At 40.1% G+C, this 22,285-nt stretch overlaps 1 protein-coding gene across 11 annotated transcripts in view; it reads right to left on the reverse strand.

Annotated features, from left to right (window-relative positions):
* Positions 1–22,285, reverse strand: part of EVI5 (ecotropic viral integration site 5) — a 149,001-nt gene that overhangs the window by 118,608 nt on the left and 8,108 nt on the right. For 8 of the 11 annotated variants that reach the window (XM_023757654.1, XM_023757657.1, XM_023757665.1 and 5 more), the window contains 7 exons: positions 16,750–16,939; positions 15,879–16,103; positions 15,015–15,089; positions 9,043–9,168; positions 5,595–5,738; positions 4,519–4,608; positions 4,316–4,413 (listed from right to left, as the gene is read on the reverse strand). In XM_023757654.1, the coding sequence (XP_023613422.1) occupies positions 4,316–4,413; positions 4,519–4,608; positions 5,595–5,738; positions 9,043–9,168; positions 15,015–15,089; positions 15,879–16,103; positions 16,750–16,939 (948 nt within the window). The remainder of the gene's footprint in view (positions 1–4,315; positions 4,414–4,518; positions 4,609–5,594; positions 5,739–9,042; positions 9,169–15,014; positions 15,090–15,878; positions 16,104–16,749; positions 16,940–22,285) is intronic. The other 3 variants (XM_023757655.1, XM_023757656.1, XM_023757659.1) reach the window with 3 other exon arrangements.

Raw genomic sequence — 22,285 nt, forward strand, 5'->3', positions numbered from 1 at the left:
TTGGGGTGACATTGGTTCACAAAACCATACCAGCTTCAAGTGTACAACTCAACAAAACATCATCTGCACACTGCATCATGTGCCCATTGCCCAAAGCAAAGTCTCTATCCATCCCCAATTATCCCCACTTTGCCCACCTCACCCCCGTTTCCCTCTGGCTATCATCACACTGTTGCCGGTGTCTATGTATTTTATGTGTGTGTATGTGTGTGTGTGTGTGTGTGTGTGTGTTGCTTATCCCTTCATCTCCTTTACCTTCTTTCATCCAGCCAGCCAAGCCCGCTCCCCTCTGATAGCTATCATTTTGTTCCTTGTATCCATGCCTCCGTGGGGGTTTTTTTATTGCTGTTGTACGTCAGTTAATTTTGTTCATTAGATTCCACATATAAGATCATATGGTATTTATCTTTCTCTGACTGGCTCATTTCATTTAGCATAATAATCTCCAGGTCCATCTATGCTGTCCGCAAAAGGTAAGATTTCCTTCTTTTTTATGGCCAAGTAGTATTACATTGTGTAAATGTACCACAGCTTTTTTATCCACTCAACTACTAATGGCACCTGGGCTGCTTCCAGATCTTGGCTATTGTAAATAACACTGCAATAAATATAGGGATGCATATGTTCTTTTGAATTAGTGTTTCCAGTTCCTTCAGATATATTCCAAGAAGTAAAAACTCTGGGTCAAAAGGCAGTTCCATTTTTAATTTTTGAGGCAATTCCATACTGTTTTCCATTATGGCTACACCTGTCTGCATTCCCATCTACAGTGCACAAGGGCGCCCTTTTCTTCAAATCCTCATCAGCCCTTGTTTGTTGATGATAGCCATTCTAGCATTTGTGAGGTGATATCTTAGTGATTTTAATTTGCATTTCTCTGATGATTAGTGACATAGAGCATCTTTTCATATGACTATTGGCCATCTGTACATCCTCTTTGGAGAAGTGTCTATTCAAGCCCTTTGCCCATTTTTTAAATTGGATCGTTTGGGGTTTTTTGTTTTTAAATATATTTTTATTGATTTCAGGGAGGAAGGGAGAGGGAGAAATAGAAACATCAATGATGAGTATCATTGATTGGCTGCCTCCTGCATGCCCCACATTGGGGATCAACCCTGCAATCTTGGCATGTGCCCTGACCTGGAATCAAACCATGACCTCCTGGTTCATAAGTCAATGCTCAACCACTGAGCAATGCCAGCCGGGCAAATCATTTGTTTTTTAAGTGTTGAGTTGTATACCAGTAAGTTCATTATATGTTTTGAAAATTAACCCCTTATCAGATGCATCATTGGCAAATACATTCTCCCATTCAGTGGGATGTCTTTTCATTTTGTTGGTTTCTTTTGCTGTGCAAAAGCTTTTCAGTTTGATGTAGTCCCATTTGTTTATTTTTTGTTCCTCTTGCCTGAGGAGATATATCAGAAAAAATATTGTTACAAGAAATGTCTGAAATTTTACTGCCTATTTTTTCTTCTAGGATATTTATGGTTTCACAACTTACTTTTTTTTTTTTTTTACCCGTTATGAGTTTATTCTTGTGTATGCTGTAAGTTGGTGGCCTAGTTTCATATTTTTGCATGTTATGTCTAATTTTCCCATCATAATTTTTTGAAGAAACTGACTTTATCCCATTGAATGTTCTTGCATTCTTTGTCAAATATTAATTGATCATAAAGGTGTGGGTTTATTTCTATGCTCTCTATTCTGTTCCATTGATCTGTATGTCTGCTCTTGTACCAATACTATGCTGTTTTGATTACTACGGCCTTGTAGTTTAGTTTGATATCAGGTAGTGTGATACCTCAAGATTGCTGAGGCTATTCAGAGTCTTTTGGGGTTCCATATAAATTTTTGGAATATTTATTCTAGACCTTTGAGACATGCCATTGGTATTTTAAATAAGAAATGCACTGAATCTGTAGATTGCTTTGGAAAGTATGGACATTTAATGATGTTACTTTTTCCTATCCATGAATACAGTATATGCTTCCACTTACTTATATCTTCCTCAATTTTTTTCTTTAGGGTCATATAATTTTCTGAGTTCAGGCGTTTTACCTCCTGGGTTAAATTTATTCCCAGGTATCTTTTTTTGTTGTTGCAATAGTAAATGAGATTTTTTTTTAATTTCGCTTCCTGGTAGTCCATTATCCTATATAATAAAAGCCTAATATGCTAAGTGTCCGACCGGTTGATCAGTCACTATGACATGCACTGACCACCAGGGGGCAGATGCTCTGACCAGCAGGTTAGCTTGATGCTGGGGTCTGGCTGATCGGGCCTGGACGAGATGGGCCAGATACACCCCGAAGCCCTCCCGCGGTCCTTCCCAGATCGGGGCCAATCGGGACTGGGCAAGACAGCCCTGATTGGCCCCAATCAGGACTGGGCAAGACAGGCTGGACACACCCTGGAGCCCTCCAGCAGCCAATCTGCCGTGGTCCCTCCCCAGCCAACCAGCCTCAATCAGCACCGATCGGGACTGGGTGAGATAGGCCGGACACGCCCTGGAGCCCTCTCGCAGTCCCTCCCTAGCCCAGATCATGCACCGGTGGGTCCCTCGGCCTGGCCTGCACCCTCTCACAATCCAGGACCCCTCGAGGGATGTCGGAAAGCTGGTTTTGGCCCAATCCCTGCAGGCCAGGCTGAGGGATCCCACCAGTGCACAAATCCATGTACCAGGCCTCTACTTGGTGTATAAAATGGTTCCCATTTCTGAATATTTTATATCCTGCTACTTTGTCAAATTCATTCATTAGATCTAGTAGGTTTTTTGGTGGAGTCTTTAGGGTTTTCTATATACAATATCATGTCATCTGTGAACAATGAGTGTTTTACTTCTTGCTTTCCAATTTGGATGCCTTATAATTCTTTTTCTTGTTTGACTGTGGTGGCTAGGAATTCCAGTACTTGTTGAATAAGAATGGTGAAAGCAGACATCCCTGTCTTGTTCCTGATCTTAAGGGAAATGCTTATAGTTTTTGCCTACTGAGTATGATGTTAGCTGTGGGTTTGCCATATATAGCCTTTATTATGTTGTGGTATGATTCTTCTAGTCCCACCTTGCTGAGAGTTTTTATCATAAATGGGTCCTGGATTTTTCAAATGCTTTTTCTGCATCTATTGATATGATCATGTGAATTTTATCCTTCAGTTTGTTTACATGGTGTATTGTACCATACTTGCATCCCTGAAATAAATCTCACTTTTAATGTATTGCTGAATCCAGTTTGCTGATATTTTGTTGAGGATTTCAGTATCTAAGTTCACCAGGGATACTGGCCTACAATTTTCTTTCTTTGAAGTGTCTTTACCTGGTTTTGAAATTATTATTTTTTAATATATTTTTATTGATTTCAGAGGAAGTGAGAGGAAGAGAGAGAGAGAGAAACATTAATGATGAGAATTATTGACCAGCTGCCTCCTGCATGTCCTCTGCTGGGGATCAAGCTCACAACCCAGGCATGTGCCCTGATCTGGAATGAAACAGTGAGCTCCTGGTTCACAGGTAGATGCTCAACCACTGAGTCACATCAACCAGGTCAAAATGCACCTTGTTAATCTGTGTACCCTATCCTTGCATGCTCTATCTAAGATATTATCCCATTGCTCTATGTCCTTCATCCTGATTTATTTTTCCTATATGGCACTTTCACTGATGGATATTATATATATACACAAACACACACAAAATATATATATATAATGTCAGTTTTTTGCACTTCTGTAAGTTTCCCACAGGAGGGACTTCCTGTTGTAGTCATCATTTAAACCCCAGCAATTAGAAATATAAGTTCTTTAAAAATGACACTCAGGGGTCAACTGAGAGGAAATGAAGGTCAGTGAAATGGACCACACCACAAAAGTGGTTTTAAAAATAATAGCACACTTACACATATATACTTACCAGGTTCCTAATTCTAATCCATATGGAATAGGAAAGGGGAGCTTTAAAGGTAATCCACATGGTCCCATGCACTGCTATTAAGAGCAGTATGAAATTCTAATATTAAATTTGTTACATTAAAACCATTTCCACCAGACAACAGTGTGGTGATTTAGGGGGGGGGGGGGGGAGGTTGGGAAGGGTGAAGTGGAAGCAGGCATAGAGTGGACAAATGGTGATAGAAAACATAAAATTAAATTAAAATAAATAAATAAATAAAACCATTACTACCAAATAAAGTACTATAGTTGTATAAACTGAGGAGGAAAACTGAACTTATTATTAGAATATTTTACCACTTTTATTTCATTTCCTATATGCTTCAACAAATCTCTATTACTAAAAAACAAAATATAAAATACCTACTTTTTCATTTTTTTTGAGTTATACTTCACTTGGTAAGCTGCCTGAATTAATTTGTCTGGACCTCCATCAAACTGATGTGGAATGACCTTCTGAAAGTGCTAAGAAACAATAAAAGAAAAACATTAGAAATACTTAGTGCTGTTTATTATTAACTAATTAATAGTAAAATCTAAAGGCAATCAATAAATCATGAACTGACTTACTTGTAACATCCCTTCCATGTCGAGTTGCATCAGTTCTGTCTGATTCATTTGAAGAAGTGCTAATCCTACTCGAAACACTATCTCTAAACCCTGAGGAAACAAATTATATAAAGCCAAATTTGTCTTACTCTTCTATCAACAAAAACTAATCATTCAAAAGAATAATAAGGCAAACATTCAGGAATCTAAACTAGAGGTTGGCAAACATTTTCTGTAGAGTCAGATAGTAAATATTTTAGGTTTTGTAGGCAATATGGTCACTGTCACAAATATTCAACTCAGCCATTGTAGCCCAAAAGCAGACATATCAACAAACGGGCATGGCCGTTTTCCAAGAAAATTTTATTTCCAAAAACAAATGGAAGGACAGATTTGGCATGTAAACCAGTACACAAATCACAGTTTGCTGGCTCCAGACTAAACTAATTTAGCTAGGTAATACAAATTAATCTTCCCAAGATGTAATTAACAACAATTAACATTGGGTTTGATTAAGAGGTAATTAAAATATTAATAATACCTATAGGAGCTATCTACCACTTTTCACCTATCCTACCTTCCTACCATATTCTCATCCAAAATACAGAAGACAAAGGATCACCTACCACATGTCAATGACAATTAAAGGGCTACTTGTAAGGTGTTCGTGGAAAAGAAGAAACTTAGATTAATTAGATTCATCACTTCTGGCTCTTTGGATAGCAGATGCATTGCAACATATTAAGTGTAAGGCAAATTCTATCACTCACTAATTCTTAGTAAATCAATCAGGAGGTCATACATAAGTTTAAGAGTGTAGGCTCCAGATTTTGATTGCCTAGATTTGAATCCTGGTTACTATACCACTTATATGCTATGTGTCTATACACAAGCTAGCTACTTAACATTTCTCTACGTCTTGGTTCCCTCATCAATCATACGGGGAAATGAACAGTACCTGATAGGGGTGTTACAGGTTTAAATGAGATCATCCATGTAAGCAGTTTAGCATGGGACACCTGGCTCCTTTATTGTTCTCCCACTGCCCTGCTCTAATTAATCCAATGATTCCTTGCTCAGAATGCCCATTAGCTTACCTCAGACATAAAGATATCAAATATCCTTGTTGCAATTGGTAGTGGAAAAGTCGTAAGAAAGATAGTCAGAAACCAGGATGATGCATACATTGAGGTATGAAAACTCTGAGACTGAAAATGTACAAAGAGCTCTGGAAGATGTTCCTAAAAAGAAGAAAATAATTAGTTAAAACACAGTAAGTAAAGTTGGTTATTTTAAACCAGATCATTGCATATATACTAGATTAGCCTATAAGATCAGATCAGACATCATATGGAAAAGTTTAAGATATAGAAATTGATATGCTCAAGATAATGGTTACTACCTGGGAAGGGAAAAGAATGTGGAGTTAGAACTTTGGCTGTCTCTATGACATTTTATTAATAAAAAGAAAAATTAAAGCAAGTAAAATTTTTATATTTGTTTAACCTTGTTGGTGGGTAGATAGGTGTCTGATATTTTCTATAAATTATAATATTTCAAAAAAATTTTTAAGGAAAGAAATGCTATTTTGAAATACTTTCAGGTACTATCTGTTATTGTTCACCTTACCTACCTACCTTCTCACACAAAATACAGATGCTTCAGCAACTCTAATAATTCAAAACATAAATGACACATTAACTGAAAATAAACCAAGAGCTTTAAGGGTTGGTACAAAACAAGCTTACTATTTTAGAAAAAGAATTTAAGAATCATCTCAAGATCTACTTTGTCTTTAAAATGTAAAAACATTTTACATATCCCCTTCCTCTTACCATACATAGAAAAAGATAGAGAATTTAAAAATTCCTGTGGGTGCCCTGGTTGGTCTGGCTCAGTTGGTTGAGCATCCTCCTATGCACCGAGAGTTACAGGGTTCCATTTCCGGTCAGGGCACATGCCCAGTTGTGGACTTGTTCCCCAGGAGGGAATCAATAAAAATATATTTTTAAAAAATTCTTGTAGGTAAGGCTGCCAGAGAAAAGGGGACTCATAAAAATGGCTCTCATGCCAGCTCAATCATTAACCTATATTCTTAAATTCTGCTTATCTAATTGACATTTAACTAAACGAGAATACTTACACCATTATTTTACAGGACAATATAGTAAACTTATTTTTATATATAAAATATAAAAACTGGCCCTGGCCAGGTGGCTCAGTTGAATGGAGCATCCTCCCATATACAAAAAGGCTGCAGGTTCAATTCCCGGACAGGGCACATACTTAAGTTGCAGGTTCAATGTCACAAATAGGAGGCAACTGAGCAGTATTTCTCTCTCATCAATATTTCTCTCTCTCTCTCCCTTCCTCTTTTTCTAAAATCAGTAAACATATCCTCAGGTAAGGATAAAATAAAATAAAAATTAAATCCAGAAAGGTAAAATATTTCAACGGTATTTTTCATTTAATTTTGATTCCTCTCCCCCTCACCCTCATGAAGTCACTAGACTCTGAATCTTAAACTAGCAACAGAAAAGGATGGAAACATTGTTTTTTAAGATTAAAAGCTAGCGGGAGAACCAAGATGGAGGCATAGGTAAATGCCTGTACTTGCTGCCTCCCACAACCACATCAAAACTACAACTAAAAGACAAAACGGGTATCATCCAGAACCACGGGAAGGCTGGCTGAGTGGAAGTTCGACAACTAGAGAGGGAAAGAGAAAAGTGCATTGAAACCAGTAGGAGGTACAGAGGTGCGGAAGAGCGGAGGTACAGAGGCGCCTGAAACGGGCTGGCAACTGGGTACGCTGTGGTCTTTTTCAATCAGGAGGGAGATACACTCCCAACTGCTCTGAACTCCAGTTCCGGGCGAGACTCTGGGGACCCAGACTCATACGGAAAGAAACTGGACTGTCTGGCATTGGGCCGGAACATGAGGGCGGCTTTCTCACAGAGGTGCTTGCAGCGTTCATTGTTCCTGCACGGGCAGACCCAGGGACCTATTGGGGCAGGGCTGACGGCAACCACTGCTGTTTGCACCAACCCGTGATTCCCTGAGACCACGCCCCACTCAATTTACAACCCCACCCAAGCTGTGCACAGAAGCTTTTGCATATGAATGGCCTGGCCTTTTGCAACCTAACCTAACAAACTACAGCTGGGTCAAAGAACCCCAGAGCTTCCAAAAGAAGGCCTAAGGCTCGTCAGCTGCCTGAGTTGCTTCACAGCTGCACCTCATCTGGGCACCTCCAAACCCCAAAGAGGAGGAATCTGCAGATCTCTCCATAGCTCCTGCTGGGTAGCCTCAGGCAGTGGCTGACTTTGCACCTCCTTGGAGATCCAAAAGCCAGTGTACCCAGTGGTCAGAGTGAGACCACACCAGATTACAGCTCTTCAGATCCATAAGGGACACACTCAGGGGGCAGACTCAGTGAGCACCAAAGCCCCACTGAAGCAAGTCCTGCCCCATAAGGGTGTTTCCAGCACAGCAGTTCTCCCATTGTAGACACAACTGGTTCTCACAGCCAATTGGTCTGGAGGTCAATTCCTCCCAGTGATACCTACAACAATCAAGGCTTATCTACAACAAGACTGTGCACACAGCCCACAAAGGGGTGCACCAAGAGTGTCCACCTCAGGTGACTGGAGAGGCTGAGCCACTGGGCACTATAGGACACCTGGCACACAAACCCACTAGGTGGAGGGGAGCTATGGGGAGAAAAAAGAGGAACAACTGTAATAATCTGAATAAAGACTTATTTAAATAAAATAAATAAAAATTTAAAAACATTTTTTAGAAAGATTAAAAGCTAGCAAAATGTGAGGAAAAATGGAAAGGCATGCCCTGACCAGTGTTTCTCAGTGGTTAGAGAGTTGGCACACCAAAGGGTCACCAATCCCAGTCAGGGGCACACACCTGAGTTGCAGGTTCAATGCCCAGCCCCTTGGTTGGGATGAGAGCCAGAGGCAACCAATCGATGTGTCTCTCACATCGATGTTACTCTCTCTTTTTCTCTCCCCCCACTTCCACCCTCCTTCCCTTCCACTCTCTCTAAAAGTCAATGGAAAAAATATCCTCAGGTGAGGATTAACCAAAAAAAAGGGCAGGGGGAAGGCAGGGGAGAGGACTGAAAGAGACAGAAGAAGTAATCTCAAAGGGAATGAACTAACATCAGTGTCATGATGTCATAGGCTCCTGCAAGAGAGCATAGTCTACACGTAACAATAATAGGATATAATAGGTCATAAGGAAACGTATGCATTTCAGCAATGGGGTTATGATACATTTAGCACATATGCTTAAGGTTTGAATGTGAAAATTGCAGTCAAGTTCCAGACTGTGATAGTGCAGATATCTGCAGATAATGCCTAAATGAAAAGTAGGTCTAAATTGTATTAATCAACCAACAAATGATCGTGTGATTAAAACACTAATTTTTTTCAACTGCTGTAATGCTTTGAACATTAAATATGCTCAGGTGTCACTCAAACCAAGATGACAAAATATAAAGGCAATATGCCTTTAACACTACACTTTTACCTGAATCATGCATTCAAACTGGTACATACAAAGGCCCAATTCTGCCATACTTGGTTTAAAAAGTTCACGAAGTCTATAATCTTGCATTAATTTAACAAATACACAGAAGGCTTCTTCTTCTGGCATCTACATTAGGAGAAAAAAGCAACATTAGGTTAATGTTCTGTGATACACAAGTAAGTTAAAGTCTGTTTAAACTAAGTACCCATCCAACTATAAACACTGTTTTGAGTGGCCATGTGATACAATGTCAAGATCAACAAACTAAAAATCAGAAGGTTTAACCTCCCATGTATCACAGCAAATGAAAAGTTAGACAAATCTAACAACCTCTGAGACTAACAGTCTCACTTGCTAGATACCTCTCTCTCTCTATCTATCTATCTATCTATCTATCTATCTATCTATATATGCCAGTCAACAAAATAAACACAATTGCTATACTCATCGACTTTGTACTTTCTAGTGGGGCAATGTATGGAAGAAATCAATTAATATATGTCAGATGGCTATGAATGCTATTAAAATAAAACAAAGTAGAGTAACAGGAAAAGCTGGGGAATGCTATTTACTTTCCCTACCTAGGTCAGGGAAAGTGCCTTGGTAACATTTGAGCAGAATACTGAAGGAAACAACTGAGGAAAACAGTCCTAGGAGAATAATATAAAGGCCTTGAAATGGAATCAAGATTGGCATGCTCAAGGAACAGCAAACAGGGGACTAATAAAGTAGGAGTAATGTTACAGTGGTAGTTACGTTATGGAGGATAAGTAACAGGGAACCAAATTACACAGGCTTTGGAGGCCACTGTAAGGACTTGGACTTTTACCTTAAGTGAGATGGGAAGCCCTTTTAAACATTCTGAGCAGAAGTGACATGATGTAAGTGTTACAAGAACTTGTAAAATACATTTTCAAAGAATCTGTAATTGGGGTTTAAAGATATCAACTTTTTATGTACATATAAAGATATCAACTTTATATATACACAATTTATATGTAACTCACTAGGAAATTATCCTATCTAATAAAGAGGGGATATGCAAATTGACCATCATGCTGTAACAAGATGGTGGCACCCACAGTGGGGGCGGGGCTGGCCACTACGTGCGCCTGCCACAGGAGTCCCCTCAGCCCTGCGAGGGGGGGGGAGATCCCCCCTGCTGCTCTGCGCAGCTTCCCCGGAGTTCCCTCAGCCGAGTGCACCTCGGGGGTAGCTCCACCAGGGGTCCCGCGGCTCCGTGAGGCTGGATGCTGCATCTGTCTGCAGGTGCAGGCAGGTCTGCATTTCCCAGGATTTTGAGGCACATGCAAGTGGGCGGGGACTTGACTCTGGGTCTCCCGGCGCAGGCGGACTTGACACCGTGTCCCCGTGGGTGCCGGCCCAGACTCTGACAGCAGGGAGGAGAGAGTCCCATCCCCCACAGGATCAGCCAGAATCAGCCGTTGGTCAGCCAGCTCTCAGCAGCCTGACAGCCAGGACTCTCATTCACCTGCATCCCAGACCCTGACAGCAGGGAGGTGGGAATATGTTTAAAGAGCAACTACTAACACAACGTAGCTCTGCAGCCGAAAGAAGCTGGCATCATCGACAGAAAATGTCTGAAGACCAACGTGCCTCTGAAGCTGAAAGAAGGCGGCGTCAGCAACAGAATGTATCTGAAGAGCAATTATTGGCACAACATAGCTCTGAAGCTGAAAGAAGCTGGTGTCATCGACAGAAAATGTCTAAAGACCAACGTGACTCTGAAGTTGAAAGAAGGCGGCGGCGCCGACAGAATATGTCGAGAGAATAGTCATCAACAAGTACTACCAATACTGGTAGGAACTGCCTTCTCAGTGAAAATGGAGTACATGAGGATGCAATCCTTGAACATAGTTGTGGTGGAATGACTGTTCGATGTGAATTTTGCCTATCACTAAATTTCTCTGATGAAAAACCATCCGATGGGAAATTTACTCAATGTTGTAGCAAAGGTAAAGTTTGTCCCAATGATATACATTTTCCAGAATACCCAGTATATTTAAAAAGATTAATGACAAACGAAGATTCTGACAGTAAAAATTTCATGGAAAATATTCGATCCATAAATAGTTCTTTTACTTTTGCTTCCATGGGTGCAAATATTGCATCACCATCAGGGTATGGGCCATACTGTTTTAGAATACACAGACAAGTTTATCACCGTACTGGAACTTTACATCCTTCAGATGGTGTTTCTCAGAAGTTTGCTCAACTCTATATTTTAGATATGGCCGAAGCTACAAGTAAAAGATTAGCAATGCCAGAAAACCAGGGCTGCTCAGAAAGACTCATGATCAACATCAACAACTTCATGCATGAAATAAATGAATTAACAAAATCGTACAAGATGCTACATGAGGTAGAAAACGAAGCCCAATCTGAAGCAGCAGCAAAAGGTATTGCTCCCATGGAAGTAACAATGGAATCACTCCCACGGAAGCGATTAAATACGATCGTAACAGTGATCCGGGTAGATATAATTCTCCTCGTGTAACTGAGGTTGCCGTAATATTCAGAAATGAAGATGGAGAACCTCCTTTTAAAGGGACTTGCTCATTCATTGTAAACCAGATCCCAATAATCCAAATGCCACTAAAATGAAACAAATCAGTATCCTGTTTCCTATATTAGATGCAATGACATATCCTATTCTTTTTCCACATGGTGAAAAAGGTTGGGGAACAGATATTGCATTAAGACTCAGAGACAACAGGAGGAACCAAGATGGCGGCATAGGTTAACGCCGGAGTTTGCGGCCTCGAACAACCACTTCAAAAATACAACTAAAAGACGGAACGGACATCATCCAGAACCACAGGAAGGCTGGCTGAGTGGAAGTTCTACAACTAGGAGGAAAGAGAATAACATACCGAGACTCAGAGGAGGCGCAGTGCGGAAGTGAAATACTAAGGTGCGGAGTGCATGTGGAGCGGGCTGGTGGCGGAGGGCGCGGTTGTTGTTTTCAATCGGGAGGGAGTTTCAGACTCTGAGCTCCAGATCCGGGCGAGTCTCTAGGGACCCAGACTCAAACGGGAGAAGCGGGACTGTCTGGCTTCGGTCGCAAATCGAAGGCAGCTTTCTCTCCGAGGTTTGCAGCGGATGCTGAGACTCTGAGTGGCAGAGCCCCTGGGGACGGAACTGAGAGCAGCCATAACTGCTGGCTCCGCCCGTCCTGTAGATCCCCAGGGACCCACCCCGCCCAAGCCCTGCACAGAGGCATTTGCCGGATAGCCTTAGGCAAACGCTAGATTAGCACCGCCCTAGAGATCCAGCACAGAAGCTCTCCCACTGCAGACAGAGCTGACTCTCATAGCCAGTTAGCCTGGAGGACGAATCACCCCCAGTATTGCCGACAACAATCAAGGCTTAACTACAACAAGACTGCGCACAAAGACCACAAGGGGGTGCACCAAGAAAGCTTAAAAAATGCGGAGACAAAGAAACATGACAGAAATGGAGGATATAGAGCTAAAAAACGCACTTTTAAGGTCTTTCAATAATTTTCTAGAAACCGCCGATAAATGTAGTGAGATCCTCAAGAAATCTAGTGAGACCCTCGACGTTGTGATAAAGAACCAACTAGAAATTAAGCATACACTGACTGAAATAAAGAATATTATACAGACACCCAACAGCAGACCAGAGGAGCGCAAGAATCAAGTCAACGATTTGAAACGCGAAGAAGCAAAAAACACCCAACCGGAAAAGCAAATGAAAAAAGAATCCAAAGATACAAAGATAGTGTAAGGAGCCTCTGGGACAGCTTCAAGCGTACAAACATCAGAATTATAGGGGTGCCAGAAGATGAGAGACAGCAAGATATTGAAAACCTATTTGAAGAAATAATGACAGAAAACTTCCCCCACCTGGTGAAAGAAACAGACTTACAAGTCCAGGAAGCAGTAATCCGTGGTCTGGACAACTGCAAGGGCTTCCTCACTGGCCACTCTGCTGCCTCCCTTGTGCTCCCTTCCCAACAACCTACTCTCCATACATCCAGGAGCTGCCAGAGTGATCCTTTCAATTCGTCATTTCAATCATTTCACTCCACTGCTCAAAACAAAAAGCTTCTCTAGTGGCTTTCCATATCCTCAATGAAAGCCACAATCCTTATAGGTCCTATATGACATGACCCCTTACCACTTCTCCAACCCCATCTCCTACCACTACCTTCCACTTCTCCAGCCCCTCATGACAGTTACAGTACGAATAAATCAATTAATCTCCCCTTTTTCGTCTTACAAGAATTTCTTCTCTTGTGAACATACCAAAAAAAGTTACAACCCACCCAGGCAGCATGGCTCAGTGGTTGAGCATCAATCTATGAACCAGGAGGTCACGGTTGGAGCACATGCCTGAGTTGCAGGCTCGATCCCCTGTATGGGGCGTGCAGGAGGCAGCCAATCAATGATTCACTCTCATCACTGAAGTTTCCATTTCTCCCTCTCCCTTCTGCTAAGAAAAAAAAAAAAAAAAAAAAGTTTCATCCCGCCTAGCTGGTTTGGCTCAGTGGATAGAGCATCGGCCTAAATCCTATAGAGCTAGCTAGGTCAGCTGTTGGAAGACTGACTCATAGCTCAAGTAAAGATAACTGCTTTTTAGATCATCAATAGAAATGTTATTTCGGAACTAATATGAAAGTAAAAGGAACAGAATTGTGACAAAAATCACTGGTCTAATAACAGGGATATTTGAGTCCAACAGTGAAAGGCCTACCAATACTAACCAATTACAAATTAGGAAAATCACAATGTTGTAAAACAGCTATACTTCCAACATTAACATTTCTAGGTTTTTTTTTCTTATTATTTATAACCTAATGTTAGAAATAGACAAATATTCTGCAATAACAACTTCTGGGTGCAGTTCTTCTATTATAAAGCAAAGTAAAAACCAGTCATTTTTACTATAAACCAGTATCTCTACATCAAGTTTTTGAGACTGAGAAATGTGTACATCCTTAATACGTATAGAGCTTAAAAACTCAGGTAGAACTGTTAGCTAATTGAAGCAAAGTATTAGGAAACACAGTTTTTGAATCTTATTCTGCTTTTATCTATCATGATATGTAATCTTAGGAAGTCATTTAACTTTTATTGCCTATCTACTCTGTGCCAAACATCATGCTAGGCTTTTACATATATTATCTCATATAGCCCTCACAATGAATCTGAAAGTAGACAATATTGCCTAATTAAGACTCAGAGAGAGGTTAAATAATCTAGTCCAAATTCACAGAACTCAGTGCAGAATTAAGATGCAAAAACCAGCCTATGTAATTCAAATCAAATTATTTCCAAGGTTTCCTTTCAGACTATATTTTAATCTGAGTCTAAATATAGAGTATGATGGACTTTTTTTTTTAACAAGGCTGAAAAGATCACCACTCTATGACATTTCCCTTCAAAGCTAAGATTATCCTGTCCCTGACTTCTGAAAACATCCCACCCAATCCCACTCCAAAATAAGTCACTGTCAACAGAAATATATACCATATCCCTGGTGTGACTGAGTACCACACTTAGAGTCCATAACAAGTCCTCAAGAAGTCATATATAATTTCCGAAGATGTTGCATAACATAACATTGCATACCAACACTTGAATCATGTCCTCCTTGGTTTAAAAAAGATTACTCCTCCTTAAATATTGACATATTTAAAATATGTCAATATTTAAAAGTAGATACAGGCTTTAGTAAATACTGTGGTCCAAATGTAAATACCAAAGTGGTGAAATTTCATTTAGTGGAGGATATTATAGCATGCTATTTTCAACAATTTTAGTAATCTTTTAAAGTGCAAACTAAATGCTCCTAATTAAATTGTGCTTAGGAAAAAATGCCCAATAGCAACTTACACTTAATAAAAAACAAGGATACTTTTTAAATTCTTCAATGCAACTTTAATAAATAACTTAATTGGACATTTGACACTTGTACTAACTTACCTGCATAAGCAGCAGTCCAACTATAAAAGCACTTCCTTGACAGTAACCAACCTCACGATCCACTAAAGAATATGCCTAAAAAGCAAAAAGTATTGTTCAAAATACTTTATTATACTTTCCTTCTCTAAAAACTTAAAAATAGTAAAACAAGTAAATTAAAGACTATTTTTAAGAAAAACTCTTAGTTGCTTGTTGTAAATGTTATACTATAAATATTTAATAAGCAAATGATTTATTACATCAATTTTTCTTTTGACAATTTCCCAATTAGAAACTAACAACTCCTAAGGACAAAAAAAGAAAGATGTTTGTACTTGGGAAAGTAACAATACTTAAAAATAATTTAATATGTATATTAAATAAAAATAAGACCACAAGGTAAAGAAAACTTTGGCAATATATAAATGATTTAATAAGAAATCAGTATTTCACAGAGGTAGTTGGAAGGGAAAGATACTATGGAAGAGGAAAAGGCAATATTGAAGAAAAATTACAATGGCACAGACTTTCAATGGCTAAGAGCTCTTAACAACACTGACCACAGCAAGTAGAAAAATTTGTTCCCAGATACTGAAACTCAAAGAAGGTGAAGTATTCATTTTCCTAGAGGATCTCTCAATGTATAGTGATTTCTAGGCTATTTGATTTTGGCTAACTAATACTGAGCAATGTAATGAATCTTCTAATAAGTTCTCTAAACTAAACTGTAATGTAGCATCAGTATTAAAGCAAAAATTATGCTAAAGCCAAATTTATTGCCAAAGCAACTGATTATCGGGGTGAGAGTTCATGCTTCATTGTGGGAAATGAATACTTTCAACTTTCTGAGAATTCACTTCATTTCGAAAAATAAATAGAACTTACCTTCATTACATTAAATAAAACCTCCTGTCCAAAGCTATCTTTTTCCTTAAAAAAATTGTGTTCGGGATAAGTTCTAGCAATGTCCCTTCGGATCAATTTTTCACAAGGTGAAGTCATTTTCAAGAGTTCTGCATATTGATCCTTGATTGGCATACTCTGTGCACTGCATAAAAGTTGCCAAACTATTGCTCTAAAATGGTGAGGTATCCCTTTACGAACAAGTTCCTAAAAATAAAAGTAAAATTTTAAAATGAATTACTTAAGTCTCCTACCTTGAAAACCAAAGAAGACTTATTGGGGGTTGAAATAGAGTGGGAGACCTTTACCAAGTTTATAATTCACAAAGCTAGTTTTATAATAAGACTTGGGAACCTTTTAACCAATACTAAGATTTGGCCCTTGGGTGTATCCTGTTCTGGCTGGTGAAGGAAGGGCTATAATGTTATAAATTCTTATAATCTCACTCAAAGTATGATCTCTAAAGGTACTAAGGACTCAATAATCTGCAGAGCTGTGAGGGCAGTACAATAACCATCATCTTATAAAGGGCTGTTATCAGACCAAAAAAAAAAAAAAAGGTTACATACTGAAAATGCAAGGATGTCACAACTTCATTTCTGAATCTATAAAACAATAGAATTTTATCTCTAAAATAATTTTCACCTATATATTTCTACAATTAGGAGACTTCTATAACAACTGATATTTACAAATCAAAACTTCTATGGGGACAAATAAATGAAAATATATAAAGGACACTTCTTTATTACAGTACTTGGAAAGTAGTTGAATCTGAATTTTAATCCTCTATCAATCTACGCCTGATTCCCTTTGGGATAAGAGAAAGAACTTCAACAAAGAATATAAATACCTTAATGTGTTTTTCCTTCTTTTTGTGCACATCTTCCCATTCATTAACAAGTCTTCCCCAAAGTATCCAAGAATCTTCTTCAAGGTGGCTGAGGTTGCTAGAGGCTGATGAACTTGATACAAGGGAGGAGCCACTGTTTCTTCTTGACCCATTTACAGATTTCAAAGACTTACTGTCCGTCTCTAACAATCTAAAACATAATTAAAAATTGCTCAAGATCTAATTTCACAGTAATACTAGATGAAGTAATGATGGTACTTTTAGAGTTTCACTACAGCAATTTAGTCATAGTTTTAAAATATGTATTATTTCAATAACATTTGGCTGCCATCTATAAAATTACTGCTGTATTTTTCATCTAAGCATAGTAATTTCAAATTTTGAAATAGTAAATTATGTTAAATATTTTAGTCCTATTAATCCCATCATAATGTCCCTTCATCTCCAATTCAAATTCAAATTTGGAGAAATTTAGTGAGAAAAATGGTTGGGAGGGCTTCAGGAAAAAAGAAACTATACTTGGAAAAGCTATAACAAATTCTATGGAAGAACTAATCCTATCATGTTTACAATATGTCCAGTACTAAAAAAAGTAAGGAAACATCACATAAATTAAACAAATCCCTTCTCTTTTTTCAATTTACTTCACCCATGTATAACTAATCAATAACTAAAAGTATTTTGTTTGGACCATGCAGTTTGTTATAAAAAAAAACCTGAATAATAAAATTGGAAAGACTTCATTTAATTTTTATACACACATACATTTGTATTTATGTATAATTCTGGATTCTCTTGAAAAATAAGATGGAGCAAAATTAGGCCCATAATCCTACACAGGAACAACAAGGTATAGTGAACAGGAGCTTTTATCCACTCAATCGCCTAAAAACTCAGGCCAACTAAAAGCTGTTACTTATCAGTGGGCTTGCACTGTTAAACTGAGACCTCTCCATTCAGAAAGTCCTGTTGGCCTTTGAGTTTAGAACCCTGTGTTTCTTCCTTATCTGTAGAAAGATGGGTTGAGATAAGTTTAGAGATCTATTCCAGGATTCATCACAACATCAAACCCATACTATCTCTTTCATATATACACCAACTATAAAGAAAGACTGGAAAATATGGCTCTATCATTATAAAGATGTAAATTGTATGTCATTCAAATAAGGGTCCCAAAACATCTATTTGTATACTGAACATGGCTACCACTCACTGTTTCTGAAATGCTCCCAATACTAACTTATGATATATTGAAAACTAATAAAGAAAAAAAAAAAACATGATTCAAACACTATTTAGCAGATTACAGGAATACCCTTTGTGAGACAGATTTATATCTTACTCATCTTTAGATCCCTAAAAGCATTTAGCTCAGTGAAAGTACATAAAATACTGACTGAATTGAAATAAAATGAAAACCCCCATATTAGAAAACCTTCAAATTCAAGATGTCCTATTCAATAACAATAATATAAATTGAGCAACTACTATCCTTATTCATAGGTAGGATAACATAATACATTTTCGTGGCAAAGGTAATTTAAATAAAATGCCCCAAATATTGCTAGAAATAGAAAAATGTACACAGCAGTCAAATTAAGGGTCAACTATTGCCATAAATATTCTTTATTAAAAAAACCATAATTAATGATGATATTTTGACTTTAAATACTTTTCCCCCATGGATCATAATATATCTTATGGAAAAATTATTATACATATGTAATTTTATATATGATTATAAACCCTAAGAATACCAAATGAAATAGAGAAACAAACTTTACTAAAATAACCCTTACCTAAGTTCTTTGTTTCACTTAATTATTCATCGAATGCTTGTTATATGTCAAATAATTAACTGTATCACTACCATCAATAGAGACATTCAGTTAAAAAGAACATAATGATATTTCCTAAGCTAAACATAAGTATGAGATACAATGGAAGTATAAATGAAAAGGTACCTAAACAGAAGGCTTTTAGAGAGTCAGAAAGGTCTCACATTGCCAAATTGCAACTTTTGGAATAGACAAGAAATGCCAAGTGAAATTCATGGATAGGGTTGGAGAAAAGGGTTAAGCAGTTTAGCTTCAGAAGAAACTGAAATAACATATACAAAATTGTGAGAAATATTTACAAATGAAATATTTCAAGTAAAGACATAACATTATTTAAAGATATTAACTCACACGACATACAAATATGACTTAAAAATGGACAATAGGGCTGATTATAAAAGCTAAACTATAAAAGTCCTTGAAGAAAACAGGAAAAAGTCTTCACAACCTTGGAGTGGCCAAAATTTGTTAATGGGACAAAAGGAAATACTAACCATAAGAGAAAAAATGAATAAAAAATCCAAACTTAAAATGCTCTGTGCTTCAAAAGATACCAACTATATATATAAAAGCCTAAGCAACTGCCGACCAGCTGACCGGCCAGCCGGTAGCTATGACACACACTGACCACCATGGAGCAGACACTCAATGCAGGAGCAGAAACCACAGGCATGGAAACATGGAACAGACTGATGAATCTCAGAGGGAGGGGGGGAAGGGGGAGAGATTAACCAAAGATCTTATATTCATACCAGAGGCCCAGTGCACGGATTCGTGCACCAGTGGGGTCCCTCGGCCTGGCCTGCAGAGATCGGGCCTAAACTGGCTCTCCAACATCCCACCGAGGGGTCCCGGATTGTACCGGTCCTCTAGTTAGGAAAATGAAAAGGTAAACCACAGACTGAAAAAATTTTTTTCAACATAAATATCTGACAAAAGATGGCATCCAGAATATATGCAGAACTCTTAAAATCAATAAGAAGGCAAACAACACATTTTTTAAATGAGTTAAAGACTTAAACTGACAATTTCCAAAACAAGATAATCAAGTGGCCAATAAGCAATTGAGTGCTCAACATCTTTAGTCATCAGGAAATGCAATTGTTAAACCACACTATGGACACATTAGAATGACCACACCAAGTGTTGCCCAGGATGGAAGCTATTATAACTCATATACTTGATGTCAGAATTCAACCACTTTGGCAATTCTTTATAAACTTAAGTACATTTTCATATGACCCAGCAAGAGAAATGAAAACAAATGTCCACAAAAAGACTTGCAGTTGAAAGTCCATATAAGTTTTATTCATAATAGCCAAAACTCAGAAACAACCTAAATATCCAGAAAATAAATGATGAAATTGTGACATATTCATTCATTGAAATATTAAGCAATAAAAAGAAACAAACTGCTGATATATACATTAATATGGATGAATCTTATAATCATTAGATTGAGTGAAAGACAGATGAAAGAGAGTACATAGTATATGATTCTGCTTATATGAAGTTCAAGAACAAGCATATTAAAGAAGAAAATATAGGAGTAAATCCTCATGATTTTGGGTTAGGTAAAGTCTTCTTAAATATGACACCAAAAATATTAGTGCAGGAGGCAACCAATTGATGTGTTTCTCTCACATTGATGTTTCTGTCTTTCCTTAAAAAAAAATCAATGAAAAAACATCCTCAGGTGAGGATTAACAACAAAAAAAAAAGCTTATAGTCCTCTCCCATCAGAAACTGATGGAGTTTACTTTATATAGATACTAGAGGCCCAGTGCATGGATTCGTGCATTGGTGGGGTCCCTGTGATCAGGCTGAAACCGGCTCTCCGACATCCCCCGAGGGGTCCCATATTGTGAGAGGGCGGTTTGAGTGATGCACCCAGAATCAGGGTCCCTCCTCTCTTCTCCCAATATTATGTCACTTTCTCTCTGTATCTGTCTCGCTTCTTTCATCTCACTTTACCCTAAATTTGGTGGTAACTGAGGACTTGTGGGCATTTAGCTGCAAAATGCAATTTAGCAAACAGGATTTACTTAGCTTGGAATCTAATCAGCCTAGGGCAGGACCTTGCTCAATGTCAGCCTCCTGCCCAGCCCCTTCCACCCAGGCGGAGTCCTGTGGCGGTGGGAACCTCCTTCTTCCCACCTGAGCTGTTCCTTCACCACCTTCCCTCCCCAGAGGTTGCCCGCTGGCGCTACTGTCCATCAGGAAGGAGGGAAGCCGCAGCCAGTTTCCCAGCTGAGAGTAGTAGGGGTAAAATTCACTGCCTCCACTGGAAATGGATATTAAGCGGATGGGCCGGCATGGGCGCCAGATGTCGGGGCTGCAGCCAGTAGGTCCTGCACGTCTCATCATTTAGCTAATCGAGTGGAAAAGTTTCTGTAAGGACCAGACCCACAACCTCTGCAATGGGCTAGAGACCCGGTGGAGAGCCAGACCCGAAGTGGGGAGCCAATGGGCTAGAGATTTGTGCACCGGTGGAGTCCCTCAGCCTGGCCTGTGGGGATTGGGCCAAAACTGGCTCTGTGACATCCCCCAAGGGGTCCCAGATTACAAGAGGGCAGTTCTCGGGTAACGCACCCTGGAATCGGGCTCCCTCCTCTCTGGTTCCAGGTACATCACCCGAGAACTGCAGCTTGGCAGCTCCTGCGTTGAGCATCTGCCCCCTGGTGGTCAGTGTGCATCATAGCTACTGGCCAGACAGTCCAATGGTCATCTGGTCACTTAGGCTTTTATATATATAGACTAGAGGCCGGGTGCACAAAAATTTGTGCACTCAGGGGGGGGGGTCCCCCAGCCCGGCCTGTGCCCTCTCGCAGTCTGGGACCCCTCGGGAGATAACGACCTGCTGGCTTAGGCCTGCTCCCGGGTGGCAGAGGGCAGGCCCAATCCCTAAGTGCAGCCCCTGGTCAGGCTCAGAGCAGGGCCGATTGGGGAGTTGGGGCGCCGCCCCCGTCATGCACAGAGCAGGGCGGATCGGGAGGTTGCGATGCACCCTCAGTCACGCTCAGGGTAGGGCCGATTGGGGGGTTGGGGCACCGCCCCCTGTCACACTCAAGGCAGGGTCGATGGGGAGGTTGCGGCGCCACCCCCTGTCACCCATAGAGCAGGGCCGATCAGGGGGTTGGGGCGCTGCCCCAAGTCACTCACAGAGCAGGGCCCATCAGGGGGGTTGGGGCTCCGTACCCTGTCACACACAGAGCAGGGTCGATCAGGGGGTTGGGGAGCTCCCCACTGTCACGCACAGAGCAGGGCCGATCAGGGGGTTGAGGAGCTCCCCCCTGTCACTCACAGAGTAGGGCCGATAGGGGAGCTGGGGCACCGCCCCCTGTCACACACAGAGCAGGGCAGATCAGGGGGTTGGGGCGCTGCACCCTGTCACACTCAGGGCAGGGCCAATGGGGAGGTTATGGCTCTACCCTGTCACACACAGAGCAAGGCCCGTGGAGGGGGGTTGGGGCGCCACCCTCTATCACCCACAGAGCAGGGCAGATCAGGGGGTTGGGCGCTGCACCCTGTCACACTCAGGGCAGGGCCAATGGGGAGGTTATGGCTCTACCCTGTCACACACAGAGCAAGGCCCGTGGAGGGGGGTTGGGGCGCCACCCTCTATCACCCACAGAGCAGGGCTGATCAGGGGCGTATGGGGGCCGCCACTGTCACACTCAGGCAGGGCGATGGAGAGG

Source organism: Myotis lucifugus, unplaced genomic scaffold, assembly GCF_000147115.1.
Source record: "Myotis lucifugus unplaced genomic scaffold, Myoluc2.0 scaffold_110, whole genome shotgun sequence".
NCBI classification, from domain to species: Eukaryota; Metazoa; Chordata; class Mammalia; order Chiroptera; family Vespertilionidae; genus Myotis; species Myotis lucifugus.